At 43.4% G+C, this 25,970-nt stretch overlaps 1 protein-coding gene across 3 annotated transcripts in view; it reads right to left on the bottom strand.

The window, feature by feature from the left end:
* LOC106582676 (rho GTPase-activating protein 40) overlaps window positions 1-25,970 on the bottom strand; it is a 48,932-nt gene that overhangs the window by 8,350 nt on the left and 14,612 nt on the right. The window contains exons 1-10 of one of the 3 annotated variants that reach the window (XM_014165971.3): window positions 24,452-24,697; window positions 17,843-18,084; window positions 17,113-17,387; window positions 12,183-12,288; window positions 11,278-11,441; window positions 6,076-6,241; window positions 5,835-5,926; window positions 5,621-5,698; window positions 5,276-5,435; window positions 160-242 (exon numbers count right to left, since the gene is read on the bottom strand). In XM_014165971.3, coding sequence (XP_014021446.1) covers window positions 160-242; window positions 5,276-5,435; window positions 5,621-5,698; window positions 5,835-5,926; window positions 6,076-6,241; window positions 11,278-11,441; window positions 12,183-12,288; window positions 17,113-17,387; window positions 17,843-18,084; window positions 24,452-24,531 — 1,446 coding nt within the window. In that variant the 5' untranslated portion in view covers window positions 24,532-24,697. Of the gene's footprint in view, window positions 1-159; window positions 243-5,275; window positions 5,436-5,620; window positions 5,699-5,834; window positions 5,927-6,075; window positions 6,242-11,277; window positions 11,442-12,182; window positions 12,289-17,112; window positions 17,388-17,842; window positions 18,085-20,896; window positions 21,203-24,451; window positions 24,698-25,970 lie in introns of those variants that run through there. The other 2 variants (XM_014165970.3, XM_014165973.3) reach the window with 2 other exon arrangements.

The following is a 25,970-nucleotide window of genomic DNA, read 5'->3' as shown; positions in this document are numbered from 1 at the left end:
CTCACGGAATAACTTAAGCCTACTACCTACTAAACCCTTTAGTAACCATTCTCTGGTTGAGTGCATGCAATCACAGTCCCGAGCCAATGTATTTATTAGGAGTTGACTGTATGAACAAATCTCTATTGCGCTTCCTCAGTTTGAAATCCATCAACATACCTTTAGTGTGTTTCTGTTGGGTTCAGGCAGAAGAAGAATGAGAAGGTTCAGAACATGTAGCTTCTGTTTCAGCTCAGGGATGTCTGGATAGGAGAGGACAGAGAATTACTATCAGTATGCTATTTCTGTAGAGCAAACAGAGGATGAGGTGTGAATGAACTGAACAGACAGAAATGTATGTATAAAACAACACAGAAAACAAACAACAGAAAGGCAGAGTGTGAATGAAGCATAATACTGTACATCTGAACTGTGGCCTGGCTGGTGTCGGGGTAATGACGCAGCTTCCGGCACACATGCAGTGTCAGCATAGGTTTGAATCTGACCTACTGCCCTTTGACACAGTCTCTCTCTCTCTATCTGTTCAATAAACTCAGAATATAATTTCATATACAGTTTCAGTCAAAAGTTAATACAAACTTACTCATTCAAGGGTTTTTCTTTATTTTTTACTATTTTCTACATTGTAGAATAATAGTGAAGACATCAAAACCATGAAATAACACATATGGAATCATGTAGTAACCAAAAAAGTGCTAAACAAATCAAAATATATTTTAGATTCTTCAAGGTAGCCACCCTTTGCCTTGATGACAGCTTTGCACACTCTTGGCATTCTCTCAACCATCTTCACCTGGAATGCTCTTTTAACAGTCTTGAAGTAGTTCCCACATATGCTAAGCACTTGTTGGCTGCTTTTCCTTCACACTGCGGTCCAACTCATCCCAAACCATCTCAATTGGGTTGAGGTCAGGTGATTGTGAAGGCCAGGTCATTCGATGCAGCACTCCATCACTCTCCTTCTTGGTCAAATAGCCCTTACACAGCCTGGAGGTGTGTTGGGTAATAGTCCTGTTGAAAAACAAATGATAGTCCCACTAAGCGCAAACCAGATGGGATGGCGTATCACTGCAGAATGCTGTGGTAGCCATGCTGGTTAAGTGTGCCTTGAATTCTAGAAAAATCACAGACAATGTCACCAGCAAAGCACCCCCACACCCCCACACCTCCTCCGTGCTTCACAGTGGGAACCACACATGCAGAAATCATCCATTCACCTACTCTGCGTCTCACAAAGACATGGCGGTTGGAACCAAAAATCTCAAATTTGGACTCATCAGACCAAATACAGATTTGCACCGGTCTAATGTCCATTGCTCGTGTTTCTTGGCTTTGCAGAAATTCGACCATGAAGGCCTGATTCACGCAGTCTCCTCTGAACAGTTGATATTGAGATGTGTCTGTTACTTGAACTCTGTGAAGCATTTATTTGGGCTGCAATCTGAAGTGCGGTTAACTCTAATGAACATATCCTCTGCAGCAGGTAACTCTTGGTCTTTCTTTCCTGTGACGGTCCTCATGAGAGCCAGTTTCATCATAGCGCTTGATGGTTTTTGCGACTGCACTTGAAGAAACTTTCCAAGTTCTTGAAATGTTCCACATGGACTGACCTTAATGTCTTAAAGTAATGATGGACTGTCGTTTCTCTTTGCTTATTTGAGCTGTTCTTGCCATAATATGGACTTGGCCTTTAATCAAATAGGGCTATCTTCTGTATACCACCCTTACGTTGTCACAACACAACTGATTGGCTCAAACGCATTAAGAAGGAAAGAAATTCCACAAATTAACTTTTAACAAGGCACATCTGTTAATTTAAATGCATTCATGGTGCTGGTTGAGAGGATGCCAAGAGTGTGCAAAGCTGTCATCAAAGCAAAGGGTGGCTACTTTGAAGAATCTCAAATATAAAATATTTTTTGATTTGTTAACCCTCCTGTTGTGTTCGTTTCATGTTTAATTAATTCTGTGTTCCCAGTCCAAAATCACCACCCCATTATAGCTGATTATAAATCCATAATAATACATATCTTATCACCTAATGTTGTGTTAGATCTTTTTATCAACTTAAGTTCTTGTGAACATTACAAGTTTTGAACTTCTATTTGCTATCTATGGCCTGTAGGCCTTATTGACCTGAGCTCATACAACTCATTTTTGAGTAAAAAAAAGCATAATGTATGGATTATTTTGACTATAACAAGTACTCAGATGAAACATACTGTATTGTGCTATTTATCACAGACTATTTTGTGTCAAAGTTTAACAAGGACTCTCTCCTCCTCACCATTGTCATGATCAAAGATATGATCAAGAGCCTCACATACAATATATTGTTTGGTCATTGTGCTGCCACAGAATGAATTGTGAGCAAGGCCTCAAAAAAGCTTTATATACCAGAGCTGTGAGAAAAGTTCTATATATTATTGAAACAATGTTGAGATTGTTTGTGAGAATGCCAGCAGGTGTGGTTCCTGTGGGGTAAAGATTCTATTGGGGAAAGGTTCCTGTGGGGGTTGCCATGGAAGCCAAGAATTGGAGTGAGGTGTGTGTGTGCTCAAACACACATGCATGTGGGGGTCTGGGAGAGGAAGTCTGTCCATCTGATTAACGGGCATGTGCCTGAACTCAATTGTAGTCTCACCCATTCATTTCTAATGACCAGTCATTTTTGACCGGGAACACCACAGGTGTTAAATAAATAAAGTTAAATAAAACACCCAAAATGTAATGAAAATCATCTAAATGTATTTTGTGTGTTCAGATGCCCTGTGTGGACAAAGTCATGGTTATGACAATCAGATTAAATGAACTACATTTTTCAGAGAGAAAATGTGTAAATCGGTCCAATTCGAATAGAACACAGCAGGAGGGTTAAACACTTTTTTGGTTACTACATGATTCCATATGTGTTATTTCATACAATGTAGGAAATAGTAAAAAATTAAGAAAAACCCTGGAATGAGCAGTTGTGTCCACACTTTTCACTGGTATTGTATATACACTGCTCAAAAATATAAAGGGAACACTTAAACAACACATCCTAGATCTGAATGAAAGAAATAATCTTATTAAATACTTTTTTCTTTACATAGTTGAATGTGCTGACAACAAAATCACACAAAAATAATCAATGGAAATCCAATTTATCAACCCATGGAGGTCTGGATTTGGAGTCACACTCAAAATTAAAGTGTAAAACCACACTACAGGCTGATCCAACTTTGATGTAATGTCCTTAAAACAAGTCAAAATGAGGCTCAGTAGTGTGTGTGGCCTCCACGTGCCTGTATGACCTCCCTACAATGCCTGGGCATGCTCCTGATGAGGTGGCGGATGGTCTCCTGAGGGATCTCCTCCCAGACCTGGACTAAAGCATCCACCAACTCCTGGACAGTCTGTGGTGCAACATGGCGTTGGTGGATGGAGCGAGACATGATGTCCCAGATGTGCTCAATTGGATTCAGGTCTGGGGAACGGGCGGGCCAGTCCATAGCATCAATGCCTTCCTCTTGCAGGAACTGCTGACACACTCCAGCCACATTAGGTCTAGCATTGTCTTGCATTAGGAGGAACCCAGGGCCAACCGCACCAGCATATGGTCTCACAAGGGGTCTGAGGATCTCATCTCGGTACCTAATGGCAGTCAGGCTACCTCTGGCGAGCACATGGAGGGCTGTGCGGCCCCCCAAAGAAATGCCACCCCACACCATGACTGACCCACCGCCAAACCGGTCATGCTGGAGGATGTTGCAGGCAGCAGAACGTTCTCCACGGCGTCTCCAGACTCTGTCACGTCTGTCACGTGCTCAGTGTGAACCTGCTTTCATCTGTGAAGAGCACAGGGCGCCAGTGGCGAATTTGCCAATCTTGGTGTTCTCTGGCAAATGCCAAACGTCCTGCACGGTGTTGGGCTGTAAGCACAACCCCCACCTGTGGACGTCGGGCCCTCATACCACCCTCATGGAGTCTGTTTCTGACCGTTTAAGCAGACACATGCACATTTGTGGCCTGCTGGAGGTCATTTTGCAGGGCTCTGGCAGTGCTCCTCCTGCTCCTCCTTGCACAAAGGCGGAGGTAGCGGACCTGCTGCTGGGTTGTTGCCCTCCTACGGCCTCCTCCACGTATCCTGATGTACTGGCCTGTCTCCTGGTAGCGCCTCCATGTTCTGGACACTACGCTGACAGACACAGCAAACCTTCTTGCCACAGCTCGCATTGATGAACCATCCTGGATGAGCTGCACTACCTGAGCCACTTGTGTGGGTTGTAGACTCCGTCTCATGCTACCACTAGAGTGAAAGCACCGCCAGCATTCAAAAGTGACCAAAACATCAGCCAGGAAGCATAGGAACTGAGAAGTGGTCTGTGGTCTCCACCTGCAGAACCACTCCTTTATTGGGGGTGTCTTGCTTATTGCCTATAATTTCCACCTGTTGTCTATTCCATTTGCACAACAGCATGTGAAATGTATTGTCAATCAGTGTTGCTTCCTAAGTGGACAGTTTGATTTCACAGAAGTGTGATTGACTTGGAGTTACATTGTGTTGTTTAAGTGTTCCCTTTATTTTTTGGAGCAGTGTGTATATATATATATATATATATATTTTTTATATATATATTTTTTTTTAAATAAATAGATCTGAACTCTAATTTCCTCTCCTTTAGCTCAACAATGATCTGATCTGCAGATAAAGAGGTGTCTAAAAATGATAAAGATTCACCTCACAAGCTAAAGGCCTAGCTAGTCATCATCAATCAGGTCGTTATTTATTTTGGTAGTCTATCATTACATCATTTCTTTAATGACATGAAATGGTACAGGAAGCAATTGCATTATTAGCACATTACATTAGAACAGCTTCAAGGCTATTAAGTTGTTTATCTTCTCTTAGACCTTTAAGTACTAAGTACAAAAGAGATAAGTGTTTTTATATTCCGCTATCGATACAGTAATAAAGACTTAGGTAATTATGTTTCATGCTTAGATAGCTATGACCATGCACACTACGGGTTGGGTGACTGAGCATGCAGGGTTATATTCCGCTGTCGATACAGTAATGACACTCAGACACGTTGCCATGGTATATGCACGGTATGCAGGTCTGTGAAGGCCTGAGTAATCACAGGCTACATCATGATGATCGTGTTACTCTGACTAACTGATGACCGATGAATCAGCACACGTCTTGGTGCACATGGAGTTGATGCCGTGTATGAAATTCCTTGCATGAGAGGAACAAGCTGGTGTATGGTTTGTTGTTGCTCTGGCTCACCCCTGACAGCGCTGAATGTGTTGAGGTGCTCTGTGGTGAGCAGTGGAGAAGGCAGCTCTCTAATAAACTTCTTCACTAACGCTGCAGCATCGTTAGGGCTGACCTCTTCCCAACTGAATCCTCCACTGTAGAAGTTCTGCTCCAGATCCTGCTGCAACTTCTAATAAAAAAATGGGACAAAACAGACAAGATTCAGTAAACAATAGGTGTAGTTCTGTGTGCTATTTTCTCAGTCATATTCCTTCCTTCAATATGAATACTCAGAATATGCCATGGCCAAGAAAGGGACAGGAAGGATATGAATGATTGTGAAAAAAGTGTCTGTTCATTCTGAAATGATCTCACCTTGATTCTGGACTGAGAGCCTGGAACCCGCAGAATGCCTTCTGAGTCTACTCCTCTCTTCTCCAGAAAAGAGAGCAGCTGTAGAGGAGAGAGAGAAATAGAAATAAACCTAAGAACAACAGCAGTCATGCAGGTCATCATGCTCTTGCATAGGTTTTCAATATACAGTAGATACTAGAAATGGGATGATGTTAAATAGAGCTGTTTAGCTTACCGCCTGCAGGATGAGAGGAGTGGTGGCAGTGGGCTTGACTTTCTGATCATTCTCCAACAGCGTGGCCAGGGGAACCCCATACAGGGCGCTCTCTTTGAATGAGAGAGCGAGAGAAAGGTTAGCATTGCAATCCTATACAACTTTGCATTCTCCTAGGGCTTGACACATGCGTTTAGCAGCAGAGACAGGAGAGGCATGTGGTGTGCATGCGTTCATGTCATGTTACAGGCAGTTCACATACCTAGTATCTTCCTCTTGCAGGTTTTGTGTCTCTTCACGTCGAGCTCCAGTAGGTCGCAGAGCGCTGTCATTTCGATGAGGGCCAGCTGACGAACTTTCTTCATGTCCTGATTGGACAGGTCCTGGATACGAGTCACACCCAGACGACACTGAGGGCAGGTCATCCTCTGTATGTGTGTGTGTGGGGGGGATAGAGAATGTAAGCAAGGGATCAGAAACAACAGTTTGTTTTTGTTAAACATCTCTACATTTTTTCCTCTCTCTCTCTCTGTATGCAATGCCTATAACTCAAAGAATGAAAACAAAGATATTGTTGGCCTTGTGTGTTTACTTGTGTGTTTACTTAATGAGTTCCATTTAAATTGCTCCTTCTGTGTCTCACTACAGGTAATGCCTCGTAGGGGAGGAGTCTCAGGAAGATCCCCCTGGTGATTGATATATGCCATTACTGTGGTGTTGTCTGATCTGACCAGGATACGGGCTCCCGAGTGGCACAGTGGTCTAAGGCACTGCATCTCCGTGCTTGAGGTGTCACTACAGACACCCTGGTTTGAATCCAGGCTGTATCACAACTGGTGGTGATTGGGAGTCCCATAGGGCGGCGCATAATTGGCCCTGTGTCGTACGGGTTTGGCCAGTGTAGGCTGTCATTGTAAATAATAATTTGTTCTTAACTGACTTGATTAGTTAAATAAAGATCAAATAAAAATTCCCCTCCAAGTAGGGCAGGGGTGCCAGGTGAACTGTCCTGAGCTCCAGCACATTGATCTGCTTGCCACTCCATGGGGAGCTCCAGTCTGCTTGCTGCCATGCCTCTGAAGACTGCCCCCAACCTGCTAGCAAGTCATTGGTGCACACTAGCTCCCTGTGGTGGACTCTGTTCAGTGTTACTCCCTCTAACAGGTAGGAGTGACAGTGCCATTTCAACAGAGTCCTCACACATGCAATTTTTGCTGACAATGTCTGTGTTGTCTCTGGTATAGATGGTGAGATTGGAACCATCGCTGGAGTGGCCTGATGTGAAGAAGGCCCAGCGGAATCAACAGAGAAGCCGACATGAGTAGGCCAAGTAACTTTAATACGGACACGGCTTGTCTTTGTAGGCCTGTATCTTCTCCAATCTCACCTGAGGTAGACGTGCTATCATAAGAGTTGAGTCGATCAACAGGTCTTCTCCCTGTTTAGGGTGAGGCACAGGTCTTGAATGAGCTTCAAGATTATCTTTGTGTCTGCTGTAGCTTGCTCTCTTGAGTGAGCACACACCAGCCAGTTGTCCAGGTAGTTCAGCACTAGAATGCCCTAGAACATGACTGAGTCCATCCACTTTGTGAACGGACGCGGCAACAGTGAGAGGCCGAACGGGAGGACATTAAATTCGTAAAACACTCCTTTGAAGGCAAACCGGAGGTACTTTCATTGATCTCGAAGAACAGGAATGTGAAGTACACATCCTTCAGGTCAAGCGTGGTAAACCATTGGCCGCTCTAGACTGCCTGATACCCGCGCTGGCGTGACCATCTTAAACTTGAGCTCCTTTAAACATTTGTTGAGGCCGTGCAGGACCAGGATCAGCCAAAAGCTGTCATCCTTTTTTGGAACTATGAAATACGTGGAGTAGAACCCATTTAGCTGTTCTAGCGGCTCTACCTTTCTGATTGCATCCTTGCTCAGGAGCAAGGCTATCTCCAACCGGAGCGCATCCTACCTCACCCCATTTGCCACCGAGGTGACCCAGATGCCTCTGTAGGACGGTGGTCGGCATTGGAACTGGAGTTTGTATCCCCCCAGGACGAGACAGCCAAGGCAGATCGCGAGCACCTCAGGAGGAATTACAGGGCCCATCCTCCTTAGCCGTGTGCCGCTTCATGTAAGGGTGGTCATGACGCCTGTGCTTGTGCTGTCGGGGTGCAAAATGCCGGTTCCCATTTTTCTTCCCTCATACATAGTTTATCTAGCACCCATTTTCTTTGTCCCAATTCTATGATCTGGTCCATGAGATGGCATTAAGACAGGCTAGATGACGCTAGTTGTAACTGGACACAAGTAGCCCCCAAGCTAAAGCTCTCCCCTCTGTACCACTTTAGGTTCAAGCCAAGGCTGGTCAGGTAAAATTCAGTCGCCACCAAGCACTGTTCCCACACCATGCTTACAGCACTTTACCTCCAGAAATATAATGCTCTTTTTCCCCCTTGCCAAAGGGTACAGAGCCTTGTGATTTCTATAGGGAGTGACTCTCTATAAAAGCCGCCAGAGGGTGCAACCAGACCGGCTTAGGGGCCTGTCCACAGCTGCAGAGAGGATCAGGGCACAGCTCACATAGTGCCTGGCCCTGCCCCCTCTCATGCAGATGACAGATTTTTCCCTCGCCCACTGCTTCTGATTTTCTAGAGTCCTATCCCCCAGGCAGTGACCAATCGTTTGTGCCCGCTGTTTACTGTTTGGTCCATCTGTCACTTACATGCATCAGAAATGTGACATCCGTAAGAAGGAGGGAGTAGCCTTGAACTTCTGTATACCCCGCAGACCCAGGCCCCATGGGAAAAAACTAAGAATTCAATTTCTTTGCTCCATTCTAGAGGTACTCTGCTTTCTACAGGACCTTTTGGACAATGGAATAGCCTTTTTTTCATTATAAAGGTGTATTTGGCTGCCATCTCTCCCTGATCTGTCGTTTTATGAAGGTCAAGTGTCGCCTACGTCTAATACACAACAGCTGGTATCCATCCTGGTATCTTTCTGTTATGCTTGAGGCCATTTCACAGCCGCCGTTCGAGCCGCTGGAATGCGTGGAAATTTGATTTCTCTTGTTTAACTCCACATTACTATTAACCATTACAACCGGGTAGGAGAGCTGCACACATTGTCAGCCCACCACTCATGTCTGTGCTTTGCCCCAGGCTTATCCAAGGTTACATTACAACCTAACCTCGCTTTTGTGCCTAAAGTCAGTCGTGCTTATAATCGCCTCACTTTGGAGCTGTTGGCCTTTCATCTAACACACTTCTCCTCCATGGAGGTAAGAGCATTTCCACCTCTTGTGTCCAGTGCATGCGTTGCATGTCTACAGTTGAAGTGGGAAGTTTACATAAACTTAGGTTGGTGTCATTAAAACTCGTTTTTCAACCACTCCACAAATTTCTTGACTTGATTTCAAGACCCCAGAAAAAAACTGTAGACCTTCACAAGTCTGGTTCATCCTTGGGAGCAATTTCCAAACGCCTGAAGGTACCATGTTCATCTGTACAAACAATAGTATGCAAGTATTAACACCATGGGACTACGCAGCCGTCATACCGCTCAGGAAGGAGACGTGTTCTGTCTCCTAGAGATGAACGTACTTTGGTGTGAAAAGTGCAAATCAATCCCAGAACAACAGCAAAGGACTTTGTGAAGATTCTGGAGGAAACCGGTACAAAAGTATCAATATCCACAGTAAAACGAATCCTGTATCGCCATAACCTGAAAGGCCGCTCAGAAGGAAGAAGCCACTGCTCCAAAACCGCCATATAAAAGCCAGACTACGGTTTGCAACTGCACATGGGGACAAAGATCGTACTTTTTGGAGAAATGTCCTCTGGTCTGATGAAACAAAAATAGAACTGTTTGGCCATAATGACCATCGTTATTTTTGGAGGAAAACGGGGGAGGCTTGCAACCTGAAGAACACCATCTCAACCGTGAAGCACGGGGGTGGCAGCATCATGTTGTGGGGGTGATTTGCTGCAGGAGGGACTGGTGCACTTCACAAAATAGATGGCAACATGAGGATGGAAAATTTGGTGGATATATTGAAGCAACATCTCAAGACATCAGTCAGGAAGTTAAAGCTTGGTCACAAATGGGTCTTCCAAATGGACAATGACCCCAAATGGGTCTTCCAAATGGACAACTTTGGAAGCATACTTCCAAAGTTGTGGCAAAATGGCTTAAGGACAACAAAGTCAAGGTATTGGAGTGGCCATCACAAAGCCCTGACCTCCTTCCTATGGAAAATGTGTGGGAAGAACTGAAAAAGCATATGCGAGCAAGGAGGCCTATAAACCTGACTCAGTTACACCAGCTCTGCCAGGAGGAATGGGACAAAATTCACTCAACTTATTGTGGGAAGCTTGTGGAAGGCTACCTGAAACGTTTGACCCAAGTAAAACAATTTAAAGGCAATGCTACCAAATATTAATTGAGTGTATGTAAACTCCTGACCCACTGGGAATGTGATGAAAGAAATAAAAGCTGGAATAAATCATTCTCTCTACTATTATTCTGACATTTCACATTCTTAAAATAAAGTGGTGATCCTAACTGACCTATGACAGGGAATTTTTACTAGGATTAAAATGATTAAATGTCAGGAATTGTGAAAAACTGAGTTTAAATGTATTTGGCTAAGGTGTATGTAAACTTCCGACTTCAACTGTAGATGGACAGGACGATAGCCCTACAAAAGAGCGATCAGCTCTGTCTCTTGGGCACCTCCCCACGCAGGGAGACCCATTTCTCACCGGCGTTTATCCAATTGGATAGTGGAGGCAATTATAGTGGCATAGAATAGCAAGGGTTTACCACCTCCGGAGATACTGAGGGCTCACTCCACCAGAGGTATGGCTGCATCATGGGCATTGTTCAAAGGTGTCTCTGTTCAAAAGGTCTGTAATGACGCATGTTGGGGAACTTCATGAGGTTCTACCGACAACGTCACTGCGCCTTCGTTAACGCACATGGAGCTTAGTGTCGGAACTTCTGAGGGTTGATCCTGTCTAGACTTGGCTTCGGAGAGTATGTGAGCACTAAGGGAGTTGGTTATATCCCCATAGTGAGACAACGAACAAGTAATTGAATTAGAATTTAAGGTTACTTAATGTAACCCCGGTTCTATGACATTATGAGTGAGGTGTCTCACTGCGTTTCCCTTCACGCTCTGCGTGAGAAAGACAAATATGTACTTAGAAGTGAAGATGTACATAAAACCATCATTTCTTTGTCTTATACTAAATAATTCATTCTAACAGTTCCTAACACTGTTATCTAACATACTGTACAGGGGGATTAACCCAAGAAGTGTTTTTCCGTGTGAGTTTCAGTGCTCTCAATGATGTAAGGCGACACCAGTGTGTGAAGATAGAGAAAGTGCGATGAAGTTGCCCAGAGAAATCGAAAGAGAGACAGAGAGAGAGCGAGAGAAAGAGAGAGAGAGAGAGTCTCTTACAGGCAGTGTGCCGTCCTCCTTCCTCTTCCGGCCGTTGTTCTGTATCGGTGGCAGCATGGCCTGTTTCAACAAGATGGCCGCCTGTTCACAGTACGCCACGTCTGTGATGAAGATATCCTCTTTAGGATCACCTCCATGCTGCTGCTGCTGCTCCAAGCTGACCTCTGGCAAACATACACATGTTGATGTGTTAATGAATGTGTACAAAAATATATAAAAATGATGTTTATTGTCACAGAATGTTCTCTCTGCTACTGCATGGGAAGCAGTACCAGAGCGCCAAGTCTAGGTCCAAAAGGCTCTTTAACAGCTTCTAACCCCTTCCCATAAGACTGCTGAACAGTTAATGAAATGGCTACCCAGATTATTTGCTTAACTCTTATTTTTCTTAAAACTGCATTGTTGGTTAAAGGCTTGTAAGTAAACATTTCAGGCAAAGGTCTACACCTGTTGTATTCGGTGCACGTGACCAATAAAACTGGATTCAATATGACAGTGAAATGTGTTGTTTTACAGGGTCAGCCATAATAGTACAACGTCTCTGGAGCAAATTAGGGTTAAGTGCCATGCTCAAGGGGTACATCGACACATCTTTCACCTTGTCAGCTCGGGTATTCGAACCAGCAACCTTTCAGTTACTGACCCAACGCTCTAACCACTGGAATACCTGTCGCCCTAATAGTGTGCCTCATAGTAGTCATAATGGTTAGCATAATGGAGCTATCTGAGGTAATACAACACAAGTAAATGTTCGCTCAATGCATGCTGATCCCAAAGGTGATCTTAAATTAAGTTGAGTTTATTTTGGCTAGCAAGGCCAGCTGGTCTGGGGAGAGAGAGTTCAGGATTCATCTGAACCAATTAGAACAGAGGATGTGGAGTAGAAATGTAGAGCCAGCTGATACCTTGTAGTAGGGTCTTGGTGATAGTCTCCATGCTGTCCTCTGGTATAGATGATATAGATGCGCTAGGTTCTATAGGCTCAGGGTCGTGAGACTCTGGTAGAGGCGTCTGCACGGGGAGGATAGAAGGCATCAATCAGAAACAACGGGGTTGAAAAGCTACTGTAATAGTTGATTTGATTTGTTGTTGTTGTTTTTATATACAATTGTGGCCTACACTTAAGAAAATACAAATCCCAGAGAGGATAACACGTGAAAGCATTAAACAACACTTATTTCCATTGTGGTCCTAGCTGTCCTTTTGCATAATTTCACTGTCAGATGAATGGGAGCAGGGAGAGAGAAGAGGTGTTTTCTAGTGTTAAATAACTGATATGATCAGAGGAACAGCAGTTCTATTCCCATCTCGGGGCTGCTCAGAGACGTGATTTCCCTTTATTCTGATAGGTCAGCTGTCTTTCTTAATAGAGTCAGTTACAACTGTTCTGCTCCTTTGAGAATGGACACCAGTGGAATGAATGAATTAGACTTTTTAACAAAAGAGATTCTCTAAGGTGTTTAGCATTTTTTTCATCTTTGTTGATGTGTACTTGACTCAGCAGTGGCTGCTGGTGCAAAATCAAAGAATAAAAGACTGATTGAATGGCGCAGGTGGAGATGGCTGCCGTTTTACGGGCTCTTAACCAACTGTGCTATTGTGTGTGTGTTTTCACGTTATTTGTAACTTATTTTGAACATAATGTTTCTGCCACCGTCTCTTATGACCGAAAAGAGCTTCTGGATATCAGGACAGCAACTACTCACCTCGTACTGGACAAAGATTTTTTCTTTAACGAGAAATGCAAAGGATTTACTTCAGACACTCGACAAGGCCAACATCCCCGTCATTCGCAGGAGAAAGAGACTGAGATATCAGGGACGTAGGTCGGGGTGCCTTGTAAGGATCCAACGACTAGTGGGTAATCTACCATCAGTCCTATTAGCCAACATACAATCATTGGAAAATAAAATAGACGAGCTACGATCAAGAATATCCTACCAACGGGACATTAAAAACTGTAATATCTTATTTTTCACCGAGTCGTGGATGAACGACGACATGGATAAAATACAGCTGGCTGGTTTTACGCTGTATTGACAAGATAGAACAGCTGCCTCCGGTAAGACAAGGGGTGGCGGTCTGTGTATATTTGTAAACAACAGCTGGTAAACAAAATCTAACATTAAGGACGTCTCGAGGTTTTGCTCGCCTGAGGTAGAGTATCTCATGATGAGCTGTAGACCACACTATTTACCAAGAGAGTTTATCTATATTTTTCGTAGCTGTCTATTTACCCCCCTAAACCGATGCTGGCACTAAGTCCGCACTCAGTGAGCTGTATAAGGCCATAAGCAAAGAGGAAAATGCTCACCCAGAGGCGGCGCTCCTAGTGGCCCGGGACTTTAATGCAGGGAAACTTAAATCCGTTTTAACGCATTTCCACCAGCATGTTAAATGTGTAACCAGAGGGGAAAAAAAACTCTAGAGAGACACATGCAAAGCTCTCCCTCACCCTCCATCTGGCAAATCTGACCATAATTCTATCCTCCTGATTCCTACTTACAAGTAAAAACCAAAGCAGGATTCACCAGTGACTCGGTCAATAAAGAAGTGGTCAGATGACAAAGATGCTAAGCTACAAGAATGTTTTGCTAGCACAGAGTGGAATATGTTCCGGCATTCTTTCGATGGCATTGAGGAGTACATCACATCAGTCACTGGCTTCATCAATAAGTGAATCGATGATGTCGTCCCCACAGTGATTGTACGTACATACCCCAACCAGAAGCCATGGATTACAGGCAACATTCGCACTGAGCTAAAGGATAGAGCTGCCACTTTCAAGGAGCGGGACTCTAACCTGGAGGCTTAAAAGAAATCACACTATGCCCTCAGACGAACCATCAAGCAGGCAAAGCGTCAATACAGCACTAAGATTGAATCGTGCTACACTGGCTACGACGCTCGTCGGATGTGGCAGGGCTTGCAAACTATTACAGACTACAAAGGGAAGCACAGCTGCGAGCTGCCCAGTGACATGAGCCTACCAGATGAGCTAAATTACTTCTATGCTCACTTCGAGGCAAGCACCACTGAAGCATGCTGACGACTGTGTGATTACGCTCCCCGTAGCCAATGTGAGAAAGACCTTTAAACAGGTCAACATTCACAAGGCCGCAGGGCCAGATGGATTACCGTGACCTGTACTCCGAACATGCGCTGACCAATTGGCAAGTGTCTTCACTAATATTTTCAACCTGTCCCTGACTGAGTCTGTAATACCAACATGTTTCAAGCAGACCACCATAGTCCCTGTGCCCAAGAACACTAAGGTAACCTGCCTAAATGTCGACCAACCTGTAGCACTCACGTCTGTAGCCGTTAAGTGCTTTGAAAGGTTGGTCATAGCTCACATCAACATCGTTATCCCATTATCCCAGAAACTCTAGACCCACTCCAATTTGAATACCGCCCCAACAGATCCACAGATGATGCAATCTCTATTGCACTCAACACTGCCCTTTCCCATCTGGAAAAAAGCAACACCTATGTGAGAATGCTATTCATTGACTACAGCTCAGCGTTCAACACAATAGTGTCCTCAAAGCTCATCAATAAACTAAGGACCCTGGGACTAAACACCTGCCCTCTCCAACTGGATCCTGGACTTCCTGACAGGCCACCCCCAGGTGGTAAGGGTTGGAAACAACACATCTGCCACGCTGATCCTCAACAAGGGGGCCCCTCAGGGGTGCGTGCTCAGTCCCCTCCTGTGCTCCCTATTCACCCATGACTGCATGGCCAGGCACAACGCCAACACCATCATTAAGTTTGCATACGACACAACAGTGGTAGGCCTGATCACCGACAACGATGAGACAGCCTATAGGGAGGAGGTCAGAGACCTGACCATGTGGTGCAAGGACAACAACCTCTCCCTCAATGTGATCAAGACAAAGGAGATGATTGTGGACTACAGGAAAAGGAGGACCGAGCACGCCCCCATTCTCATCGACGGAGCTTTAATGGAGCAGGTTGAGAGCTTCAAGTTCCTTGGTGTCCACATCACCAACAAACTAACATGGTTCAAGCCAGAGGTGTGGACTTGAGTCACATGACTTGGACTCAAGGCAGACTCGAGTCACAAATATAATGTCTCGACTTTGACTTAAACACCAATGACTCGTGACTTGACTTGGACTTGAGCCTTATGACTCGACCTGACTTGATACCCTCCCCATACCCAAATATAAAAAATTATGCTATTAAAAAGTGTGCAGCGCATCAACTCTTCATTTAACTAATTACAGTTTGAATCGGACAGCAGCCAATCAAATTGTGCGTGGCAGTGCATAGGAACGTCGGCGGGTGAATTCAGATGGAGCCTTTGGAATGATGATACACAAAATTATTATTTTCGGATATAAAGACGACGCTGTATCAACAAAAAACGTATTGCAACTTGCAAAACATGCGGGAAGAAAATTACAGACAGAGGCGCAACAATTTACAACTTTGTTCGACATTTGAAGCTGCACAAAGAACGATGGGGGGGGGGGGTCTTTCTCATGGCTACCCATGTATTTCCATGGAAATATAATTTTAGTAAGTAATCAATATATAGATATTTTAAGTATTCATAATTTGTGTAAATGTAATATACTAACTATTACTCTTGTTAAACATGAAATGGTATTACATTTGGTGAAGAGCACATTATGACTTGTTTAGGACTCGAAACTCAAAGTTTAGGACTTGAGACTTGACTTGATACTTGACGGTCTTGACTTGAGACTTGACTCGGACTTGCCTGTCTTGACTTGGGACTTGACTTGGGACTTGAGTGCTAAGATTTGAGACTTACTTATGACTTGTAAAACAATGACTTGGTCCCGCCTCTGGTCCAAGCACACAAGGACAGTCATGAAGAGGGCACGACAAAACCTATTCCCCCTCAGGAGACTGAAAATATTTAGCATGGGTCCTCAGATCCTCAAAAGGTTCTACAGCTGCACCATCGAGAGCATCCTGACGGGTTGCATCACTGCCTGGTATGGCAACTGCTCGACTTCTGACCACAAGGCACTACAGAGGGTAATGCGTACGGCCCTGTACATCACTGGGGCCAAGCCTCCTGCCATCCTGGACCTCTATACCAGGCGGTGTCAGAGGAAGACTCTAAAAATTGGCAAAGACTCCAGCCACCCTAGTCATAGATTGTTCTCTCTGCTTCCGCACGGTGGTACCGAAGCGCCAAGTCTAGATCCAAAAGGCTTCTTAACAGCTTCTACCCCAAGCCATAAGACTCCTGAACAGCTAATCAAATGGCTACCCAGACTATTTGCATGTCCCCCCCAACCACTTATTTTACGCTGCTGCTGCTCTCTAGTTATTATCTATGCATATTCACTTTAAATCTACCTACATGTACATATTACCTCAATTACCTCAACTAACCTGTGCCCCCGCACATTGACTCTGACCCAGTACCCCTGTATATAGCCTCGCTACTTTTATTTTACTGCTGCTCTTTAACTATTTGTTGTTTTAATTTTTTATTTTTTTTTTACTTAACACTTATTTTTCTATCTAACTGCATCGTTGGTTACGGGCTTGTAAAGTAAGCATTTCACCTGTTGTATTCGACAAATAATATTTGATTTGATAGAATACATCGAATTTTATGTGTGTGTATTTGTTTTGTTTCAGCTGCTTGTACAGGAAATCCGTCATGTTATCACAGGAAAGAGAAACATGTTATCACAGGGAACAGAAAAGCTACGGTTTGATTGCACCTTGATTGAACAGAGCAAGTACCAAAAAAATGTGTCACATAGTCACACAGCCACCTGGCTGTACCATATCAGTGTGAAAGTAAGTGGTCAGTCTGACCTGAGCGATGGAGGAGGGTGATGAGCTAAAGACATCCCTGACGTCACGCGGCGGGGGTTTGTTCCTCTTCCTCAGGGACAGGGTGTAGGAATCGAGCCTCCTCTGGACGGCTGCGGCCTGCGTACGGGTCAGAGTGGACAGTAGGATGGCCTGGTCAACATCCTGGTCTTCCCTGTCCTGTTCCCGGTCTCTGTCTCTGTCTGGTCTCTGCTGCTGCTGTCTTATCAGAGTGGACAGACCTGCATCCTGGAGCCACTGCTCCTCTTGCTCCCCCTCTGAAACACATAATACAATAGGATTTTATTAAATAAACCTATTAGCTATTGCTCTCCCTCTGAAACACATAACAGCTTCATTACAGAGACTATACATACTGCATGCTTCTGTACGTGTGTGTGTGCTTGCCTGCATGCATCTGTGTGTGCATAAGTGCTTGCATGCATGCTTTTGTGACTGTCCATATTATACTATCACTTGCAGCTCCATGCATAACATATCTACCGTCTGAGGAATGACTAAAACTGTATATTTTAGAGGGAGAGTACATTGCAATATTGCACATAATATTGTCGTTCCATGTATAGCAGACACACGTGGTTCAACACAACACAACTCGCTAAAAAAACAACAGGCACCCAGGTAACCAACCGATTTTCATTGTTTACGTTGAAACAATAGGCCTGTGGAGGTAATTGACTGACTGACACTAGTGCTGTGTCTCTGTGCTTACCTTCAGAGTGTCTGGAGTCTCGACTGGCGCTGTCAGTGTCAAGGTCAATGTAACCGCTATCTTGGCTGCGTATGGTCTCCACCTCACTCCAGAAGGAGTCCAGGCACAGTTTGTCAGGGTGCTGTTGTTGTGGTTCCTGGTGGGACGCTGTACATTTGTCCTGTGTGTGTTCAGCTGCAGCTTGGTCCTGGTAGCTTGGCCTGGCCCAAGGCTTACCGTTCATCTCGGAGGGACTGGGGCTCCTGACAACCAGATCGACAGGAAGAAACAATAATAACATATCAGAGATAAACAGAGAGAGGAGAATAAAATTGAGAGAGAGACAGGGAGGATCCAGATTCCAGAGAGATGGAGAGATAAAAGCTGGAGGAGGGATGCATGGAGGGAGGGAAGGAAGTAGAAGAGAGAGCGTGGACTGGACACAAAGACTCAGATTTCCATTGTTCTCAAGAATAGTCCCGCAGGCGTGATGCTGTGTGTGACCCCTAGATGTCACTGTGGCGCTATTTCCACCAAGCTTTTCTCTCATTTAGATCAATGTAGTCAAAATGAGATGGAATCATCCACTGATTGTGATGGCATAATGTGTATCGACATGAATTCCAGATATATAGTCAAGAGTTGCATAGTGTTCTAAGCATGGTTGACATAATTAATCCCTAGACAATATGACATATCAGTCTTATACCCACCCCCCACCCCCTTAAAAAAATGTTTTGCTTTTCCTACCAGCACCGACTTATTCAGGAAAAATGTACTTGCTACGACCGTGATATGTGGTTGTCTCACCTAGCTTTCTTTAGATAGGATTCAGAGGGAAATCCCTTGACTAATAATAGTGATAGTAGTTCCAGTCTGCTGTTCATGTGTACAGTGTAATGTAGCTGACAGGTAGTTATTATTGCTCATTACTAGTCAACTGAGAAACAAGGACAAGGCCCAAGGCGACTTCATAATGACTGCATTGAATGTCTACCTGTGTCTCCACTGTAAGTAAGTTGTTGACTCACAGAACTGAAGTGTAATTTCAGTTCTGTCAAAACTCACTTTCCCAGTCAGCAAAGAAGTATCTCGGAGATTCCTATGCACGATATCATGTCTGTTTGATGGCTTACTAATAACATACTGTGTGTGTACATTCTTAAAGGGATTAGGACTTTCACTTGAGTCATTTTGAGGAGCGTGCAAGTCATTTACAGACAGTACTGGCAGTGTCTTAATAGCCATATCCTGCTATTTGGATTTGTCAAGTGGGTCCAAAAACCAAACAGCTTGGTTTCTCCTCTTGATACTCAATGGGGACTATTGATATAACTGTCTAACTCAGCCCTATGACATGCTAAACTAGGCTGAACCCTTTAAAGACATGGTAAAGTCTACTACACCTGTTGTATTCAGCACATGTGACAAATACAATTTGATTTGAAGTTGGTTTCCTTTATTTCTTCAGTTACCTGTATGCGCTATTGATAACATTTAATCCACAATCATTTTTTTGCAACTATTGGTCCTCTGTGGCTAAATTTTGCTCTTTGGTGTATTTTGAACATTGAGATAAAAAAAATATATATATATAATTAAAAACATTATGTAAATATTTTTGGGGCCTCTTGGACCCAGCCCCTGACTCACACAATTTACCAGTCAAATTAGTATGCTGTTTTTATCATATTTATTTATTAAATCAGTTACCCAATCAAGGCAGCCCCCCACCCCACCAGTTACCCACTTGTGCCCCCTACCTCCTCTCCACAGCATCAAGAGCAGGCGGTCTACATTCATTAAGCTGTCTACATTCATTCAGAGAGCGCTCCTGAATCTTCCTGTGGTTGGCGGTTGCAATAAAAAACAACAAAAAATGTTATATATATATATATATATATATATGGTACCAGTCAAAAATTTTGACATACCTACTCATTCCAGGGTTTTTTTTTCTTTCTTTTTACTATTTTTTACCTTTTAGAATAATAATGAAGACGTCAAAACTATGAAATAACACATGGAATCATGTAATAACCAAAAAAGTGTTAAACAAATCAAAATGTATTTTATATTTAAAATTCTTCAAAGTGGCCACATTGATGACGATCACCCTTTTTTAACGAATATTATTATTATTTTATTATTTTCTTGCTGCCTCTTGGGCCCTGTTCCAAGGCATTTCAGCCCCGGTAAGCCCCTGCATTAACCAGGCCCTGTATAAAGGGGAGGGTACAGGGGAGAGGATTGACTGGTTTTGCCAGTTTCTGTGACCCTGTCTAAAAAGCTTCTTAGAATAATTTTGAAATAAACAGATAATCCCTTGATATCCAAGAACAGGCTCACTGTTCTTACAACAGGATATTTCGCAAGTTGTCCCAAAGAAAGACCCAAAACCGTCCCAAAACTGTAATGGATAAAAATACACATTTTCAATTTGGTGGACAATTTCTGATTCCATCATTCTTCTTTTTTTGTTGCATCCTACACAATTTCTCTGGCATACAATAGAAAGATTAAGTTCCTCAAATCACAACAGAGTCGTAGAACAGAGAACAAATAATATGAATGAAAAAAGTGTATCTGGTATTTTCCCTCACAACTTTGTAAGCCTGACTATTAATGCTCTGATAACCTTCCAGACAAAATCATATGAACAGAATCAGGCCTGCTCTTATCACAGAACATCTGCATTACACACACAGCCCATTCCCTATCCATCTGTGCCCTCCTAAAATAGGCTGAACCTGCCACAACCTGTGGAACGCGCACAGCACATGATGCCCCACAGAACTAAGTCCTACAGACAAAATAGGCTAACAAACAGCATCAGCAATAAACACATTCTGCTTCCACAGTCAGTCAGGCAACCATAAGGAAACTACTGTTGATTAATTGAAACCCATGTTGATAGTGAGACTACTGTGCCATGGAGTGGGCATATAGTATGTATAAGTGCCCCATTACTCAAGATTTGACATCATGATTTACTCAAAGTCTGAGTAAAGCCTGTGATCTCAAGCTATGGTTCTACCCTAACTGAGCAGGCAGCAGCTCCAGAAGCATACATACCTGTTGGTAACTCGGGAGCTTGATTTGGATCGCAAACTACTGAGGGGGCTGCGGGTCAGTCGGAGCCTGAGTCTGTTTAGCGGCGTGTGAGGTAGAAACTGCCTGGAAGAGTTGGACATATGAGCGAGCCTGCACCCTACTTCCTTTCTGCCTCCCATGTCCTCCCACTCAGCAAATGTCTCCAACAGCAGAATCAACTGGCTTTTACCAGTCTTCGAATAGGATAGCAATCTATCTTCAGTTTCCGCTCGAATCAAAAATTGGTCAGTGCTCCAGGGCTGTTGCTGGCCAAGTGCATGTAGAGTTAGAGGTATGTGGGGTGACTGAAGAAGGAATGTGTGAGCGATGGTGGCTACGCCTCCACACCACTTCAGTCATCAACACCTAGCTAGCTGTCCCCTCCCTTTGGGGACACACCCTAACCCTGTAGTCCTGGCTCCTATGCTACCACACATCCAGAGCCAAAGTGGATTAGCAACACCCCCCGCCCACAAAGCACACACAACTTTCACAGAAACACACATTGCAGCTCCCTCCAGTCCAAGTCCAAAACAAACTCCCATAACCAATCAACTCCAACTAAGACAATGTCAGTGCACCAAAGCTGATAGGTTATTGATAACAGAAATGTTAACATATAGAAGATAATTAGGCCCAGGATGGGAAATGCTGGTAGATTTTGGATAATATATATTCTTACCAGCCACGTTGGTGGGTGGTCACACAGAGCATTTGAGAGCATTAAAAAAATCCAAAGCGTGTGTGTGTGTGTGTGTGTGTATGTGTGTGTGTGTGTGGTGTCAGCTCTGGAAGAGAGAATCTCAATGCTAGAGTGGTGAAAGCGGGATGGGGTACCTTGTTTTCTGTGATTTATTTTTGTTCTTTATTTATTTTCTGAAAAACATTTGGCTGCGGCTGGTGGACCAAAAAGTGAATTTCCCACCCTGATTAGACCTCCCAAGATCAGAAACCAGTGGCCCTTTTAATTCCACTAAACTGATAGAAAAAAATCTAATCATTCCTTTTTACCATCCACATTCCCACAGACCATAAGTTGGTTTGCTGTAGCAGATATAGCAAACTACTAAGACTAAAATGTTAATGTAATGTATTGCGTATTCACAAAACTCTTATTTTATTTTTTATTTTACAGCTAAATATAATCTCCATCAGCTCAATCCAATAAATCAAAATGAGGAAGATAGCTGTAGTGACATCGTCGTTTCCTGAAGGTAAGTGCCTGGTTATTAATGGTCTCCATACCTGTGTAAGGTGACAGGGTTGAGAAAGCCAGGTGAACAGGCCTGTCAGCATTATCTGCTAATGAACCTCCTCCTTCCTATCTCATCTACTCTCTCTCTCTTTCACTCTCTCTCTCCCTCTCACTTTCTCCCCTCCAGGACAACACTACTTTTTTCAGGAGACAATGTAAACAGAGCAGACAGGCTACATCAGGTGGGGGGGGGGGGGGGGGGGGGGGGGGGGGTAAATCATGTTGTTTTGAGACTATAAGCGACAGACCAGCTTGATATCAAAATTCTCCTCGTTGTATGTCAAATGTAAGCTCGACATTATATTGATATCAGATGATTGCTTACAGCAGTATAAGCAGTTCAGGCTGATTTGAGGCTGATATGCTTACATTTTGATTCAACATTTAATGAACCTTACAGCCTATTGTATGGAAGCGGGAAAGTGGTGACACAAGTGGCATATTACATGCTTTTATAATCCGGTTACCCATTAGAGTAGTTTCTTGAGAGGTATGAAAAAGGCTATTATTAGGCTTTGTTTTTGTTGTTGTCAGAAAACCAGCCTTGAAGCATTTGAAAATAAATACAATCAGCTCAGAGCAGAACTATCCGTAGAAAGTCCCACACAATGTTTACAACCACAGGAATATTCCCCTGAGATTTCAGTGAACCGGGTAAGTGAAAGAGATTGGTAGCGAGCATGCTACCTCTATGCTAATGTTAGTTAGGTATAGAGCTACCGCATTTAGCTCACGTCTTCCATCTAAATAACACCGATAAAACGAACCAAATGTAAACATGTCTGCCATCTGTTGGTAGCCTACTGCTGACGCTGTCATAGATAATACAAGCCTATGGGAAAGAGTCATTTTCAAGGTGTTTGTGGGGACTGCGTGTTGCAGTGTTCTGTGGCTCTGGGGGAGTTTTCTATATGGCCTGCCGAGTGGGGGCTAAACTGAAATGCGATGCTTTGGCTATGGATCTGATCGCCAATCCATGAGCGGCTTTCTTTGGCGGGGTTTGATTGTGGATTTTGATCTATGGGAAAGTTTATTTTTGGATCTTCTTGTTGAAGAGGCAGCAGATAACGTTAGCTTGCTAGAGCTAGCTATCCTCTTCCTCCATTTGTGAACGAATTTGTGGCTATTTCTTGCAATACACTGTAAGTGAGATAGATTTTGTTTGTGTACTGCCATATGTCGATAACATCGTTAAGTTTGTCACTGGTATGGACTAGTAACTATCCTAAACCTAGCCAGTTAGACAGTGATAGCCGCAAGCTAAAACCGGGGAGAGAGTGGAGAGAATTAACTTTCTATAAAGACTGTAACTGTAGCAATATGTTGTGAATATTGTCGAAAAATCCATACAAAAATACAAAAAAATCCATACACAGAAGTGAAGTGTCACTTACAGTTTACCATGTACATTGGGCTACAGGCCATATATTCCTATACTGTGTGAGTCATAGAAAATGACGATCTTGCGTTCGGGGCTTTCCGGCAGTCTTCATGGTTTTTATATGTGGCGAAAATAAATTGTACAATTGTAAACAAACAAATAATTGTTCAAGTTAGAACCCATGTATATTAGTTAATATACAGCACCAACTACATAAATATCTGATAAGGCCCATTATCTGCTACATGGACTTCAATCCTAGTTAATACTGTCACAACCCAGAGTAACCCAATGACTAACAAGTCAAGTAATGAAGTAATCTACTCGGTCGTCTCATCACTGACAGACTAGAGACTACTAGGCCACATTCTTAATCCTAACAGCTGAATTCCTTTGGAATCCTCTTATGTACTAGAGAATTCAACAGTTAAGTCATGCAGACCTAGCCTGGTTGGAGTTTCTGTTCAGCTACAACATTCCACTCCTTGCCACTCCTGTCATTTCCCAAATGTCAAAAAGACTGGTACCCAGACTAATGCAGACCTGGGATAGAGACTTTCAACGGGTGATCACCACAGTACACGGGAGGTAAGAAGGAAGGAAAGAAAGGGTCAGTGAAGAAAGTGCTCTGGTTAAGGCTCTGTTCGGTTGTAAATTGACAACATAGCTCATAATCAGTACTCAAAAATGTTTCTCTATTCCCAGCACACAATGTATTGTGCTTCTGAGTAAAAATAAGAGCATTGGTAGAAGTAATCCATTAATTCAGAATTAAGTTCTATATGACAACACATGTCCAGTAAGGAGTGAAGAGAGTTAATTTCCATTATCCAGCACCACAGTCCCATAAACCCAGAGTTGAGTTGAGGTTAGGGCCTGTAAGGGCCTAGTATAAGCCTACCTGGCCTTGGGTCTGGGTGGTCCATTAGCTTTTTCTGAGCCTTGCTGCCTGGCCCGGGAGCCACTTCTCCACAATGGCATCCTGCCTGTCTCCCTTTCTACCCCAGGCAGGCTGTGATTGTTGCTGCTAACACTGCCTGCTGCAGCGTAGTAGTATAGGAAACAGCAGCTGCCTCCTGCCTAGCTGCCCCCGGCCTTCCCCACTCGCTCCACTCTGCAAGCTGCTTCCTTGTAATCGCCTCAGGCCGTAAACACATTACAGTCAGCAAGGAAGTTAGGACAGGGACTGTTTCATTGGTCTTACTGTGTTAGTGGGACGTCACGCTGTCCGTCGCATCCTGAGACAGGAAAGGAGAAGGCCGGGCTGATGGTTGCAGGGATAGGGGCTGGGGGTTGTGGGCAACATGCCTAGCTGGGTCTAACCAGTGGGCCTACAACACTCCCACCTACCAATGCAGCCTGGTCTCAGAGCAAAACATATTATATTTTACAAAAATCCATGCCAATCCATTTAGTATGATAGACGTAACATAGTAAATGTAAATCCGGGACACTCAAATTAGTATGATAAATTGTGTTTGGTATGGACAGTAGGTTACTTTTACTGCTGGGGGCTAAATCAGGGTCACACAGAGTGTTTCTTAGTCTTAAACAAATATACTTTGAAACAAAAGTACACCTCACACACATGGTTATGGGCTTAAAAAAATAAGACACCTGTACCATGTCAGATATAGAGTAGAAATGTATAAAAAAAATAGTTTGCATCCAAATATTACACTTTGTATACATCACAGAACACTGAAATATAACACAACCGTTTGACATAGAAACACCAGATATACAGCGCATTTGGAAAGTATTCAGACCCCTTGACCTTTTCCACATTTTGTTATGTTAAGGCCTTTTAAAATGATAAACTTGGATTCGCTAACACAACGTGCCATTGGAACACAAAAGTGATGGTTGCTGATAATGGGCCTCTGTACGCCTATGTAGATATTTCATTAAATATCAGCTACAATATTCATTTACAACATTAACAATGTCTACACTGTATTTCTGCTCAATTTGATGTTATTTTAATGGACAAAGGACATTTCTAAGTGACCCCAAACTTTTGAACAGTACTGTATGTATGTAGCATAACGTATTTACAGTTTTATTCACGTTTTCAAGAACTGGTGACAAATAATGCATTCCCATTATTGCATAGATTGTAATAGACACCCATGACGTGTGTAAAATACTTTTTTAGGTTGTACTGATTATAATGAGCTAATGCTAAGCTATTTGCCTGCTATATGTGGCGCTATGTTTGTTGACATTATACAATGCATTCTGGGTGTCACGTAAACGTCTGTCAGACCAAATATGTTATAATGAGGTGAAGGAATTATGGTTCACTTATCTTTCGGGTAAACTTCCGGAAGTGAATGAAGGGAAGTGAATGATCGTAGACGACACACCCCCTCAACATGCATACTATAAACAGATCTAACTCATCTTGTCTCCTCTTA

Source organism: Salmo salar, chromosome 22, assembly GCF_965601325.2.
Source record: "Salmo salar chromosome 22, fSalSal1, whole genome shotgun sequence".
NCBI lineage: Eukaryota > Metazoa > Chordata > Actinopteri > Salmoniformes > Salmonidae > Salmo > Salmo salar.
The sequence above is the reverse complement of the archived record's forward strand: the minus strand, read 5'-3'. Positions and strand labels throughout refer to the sequence as shown.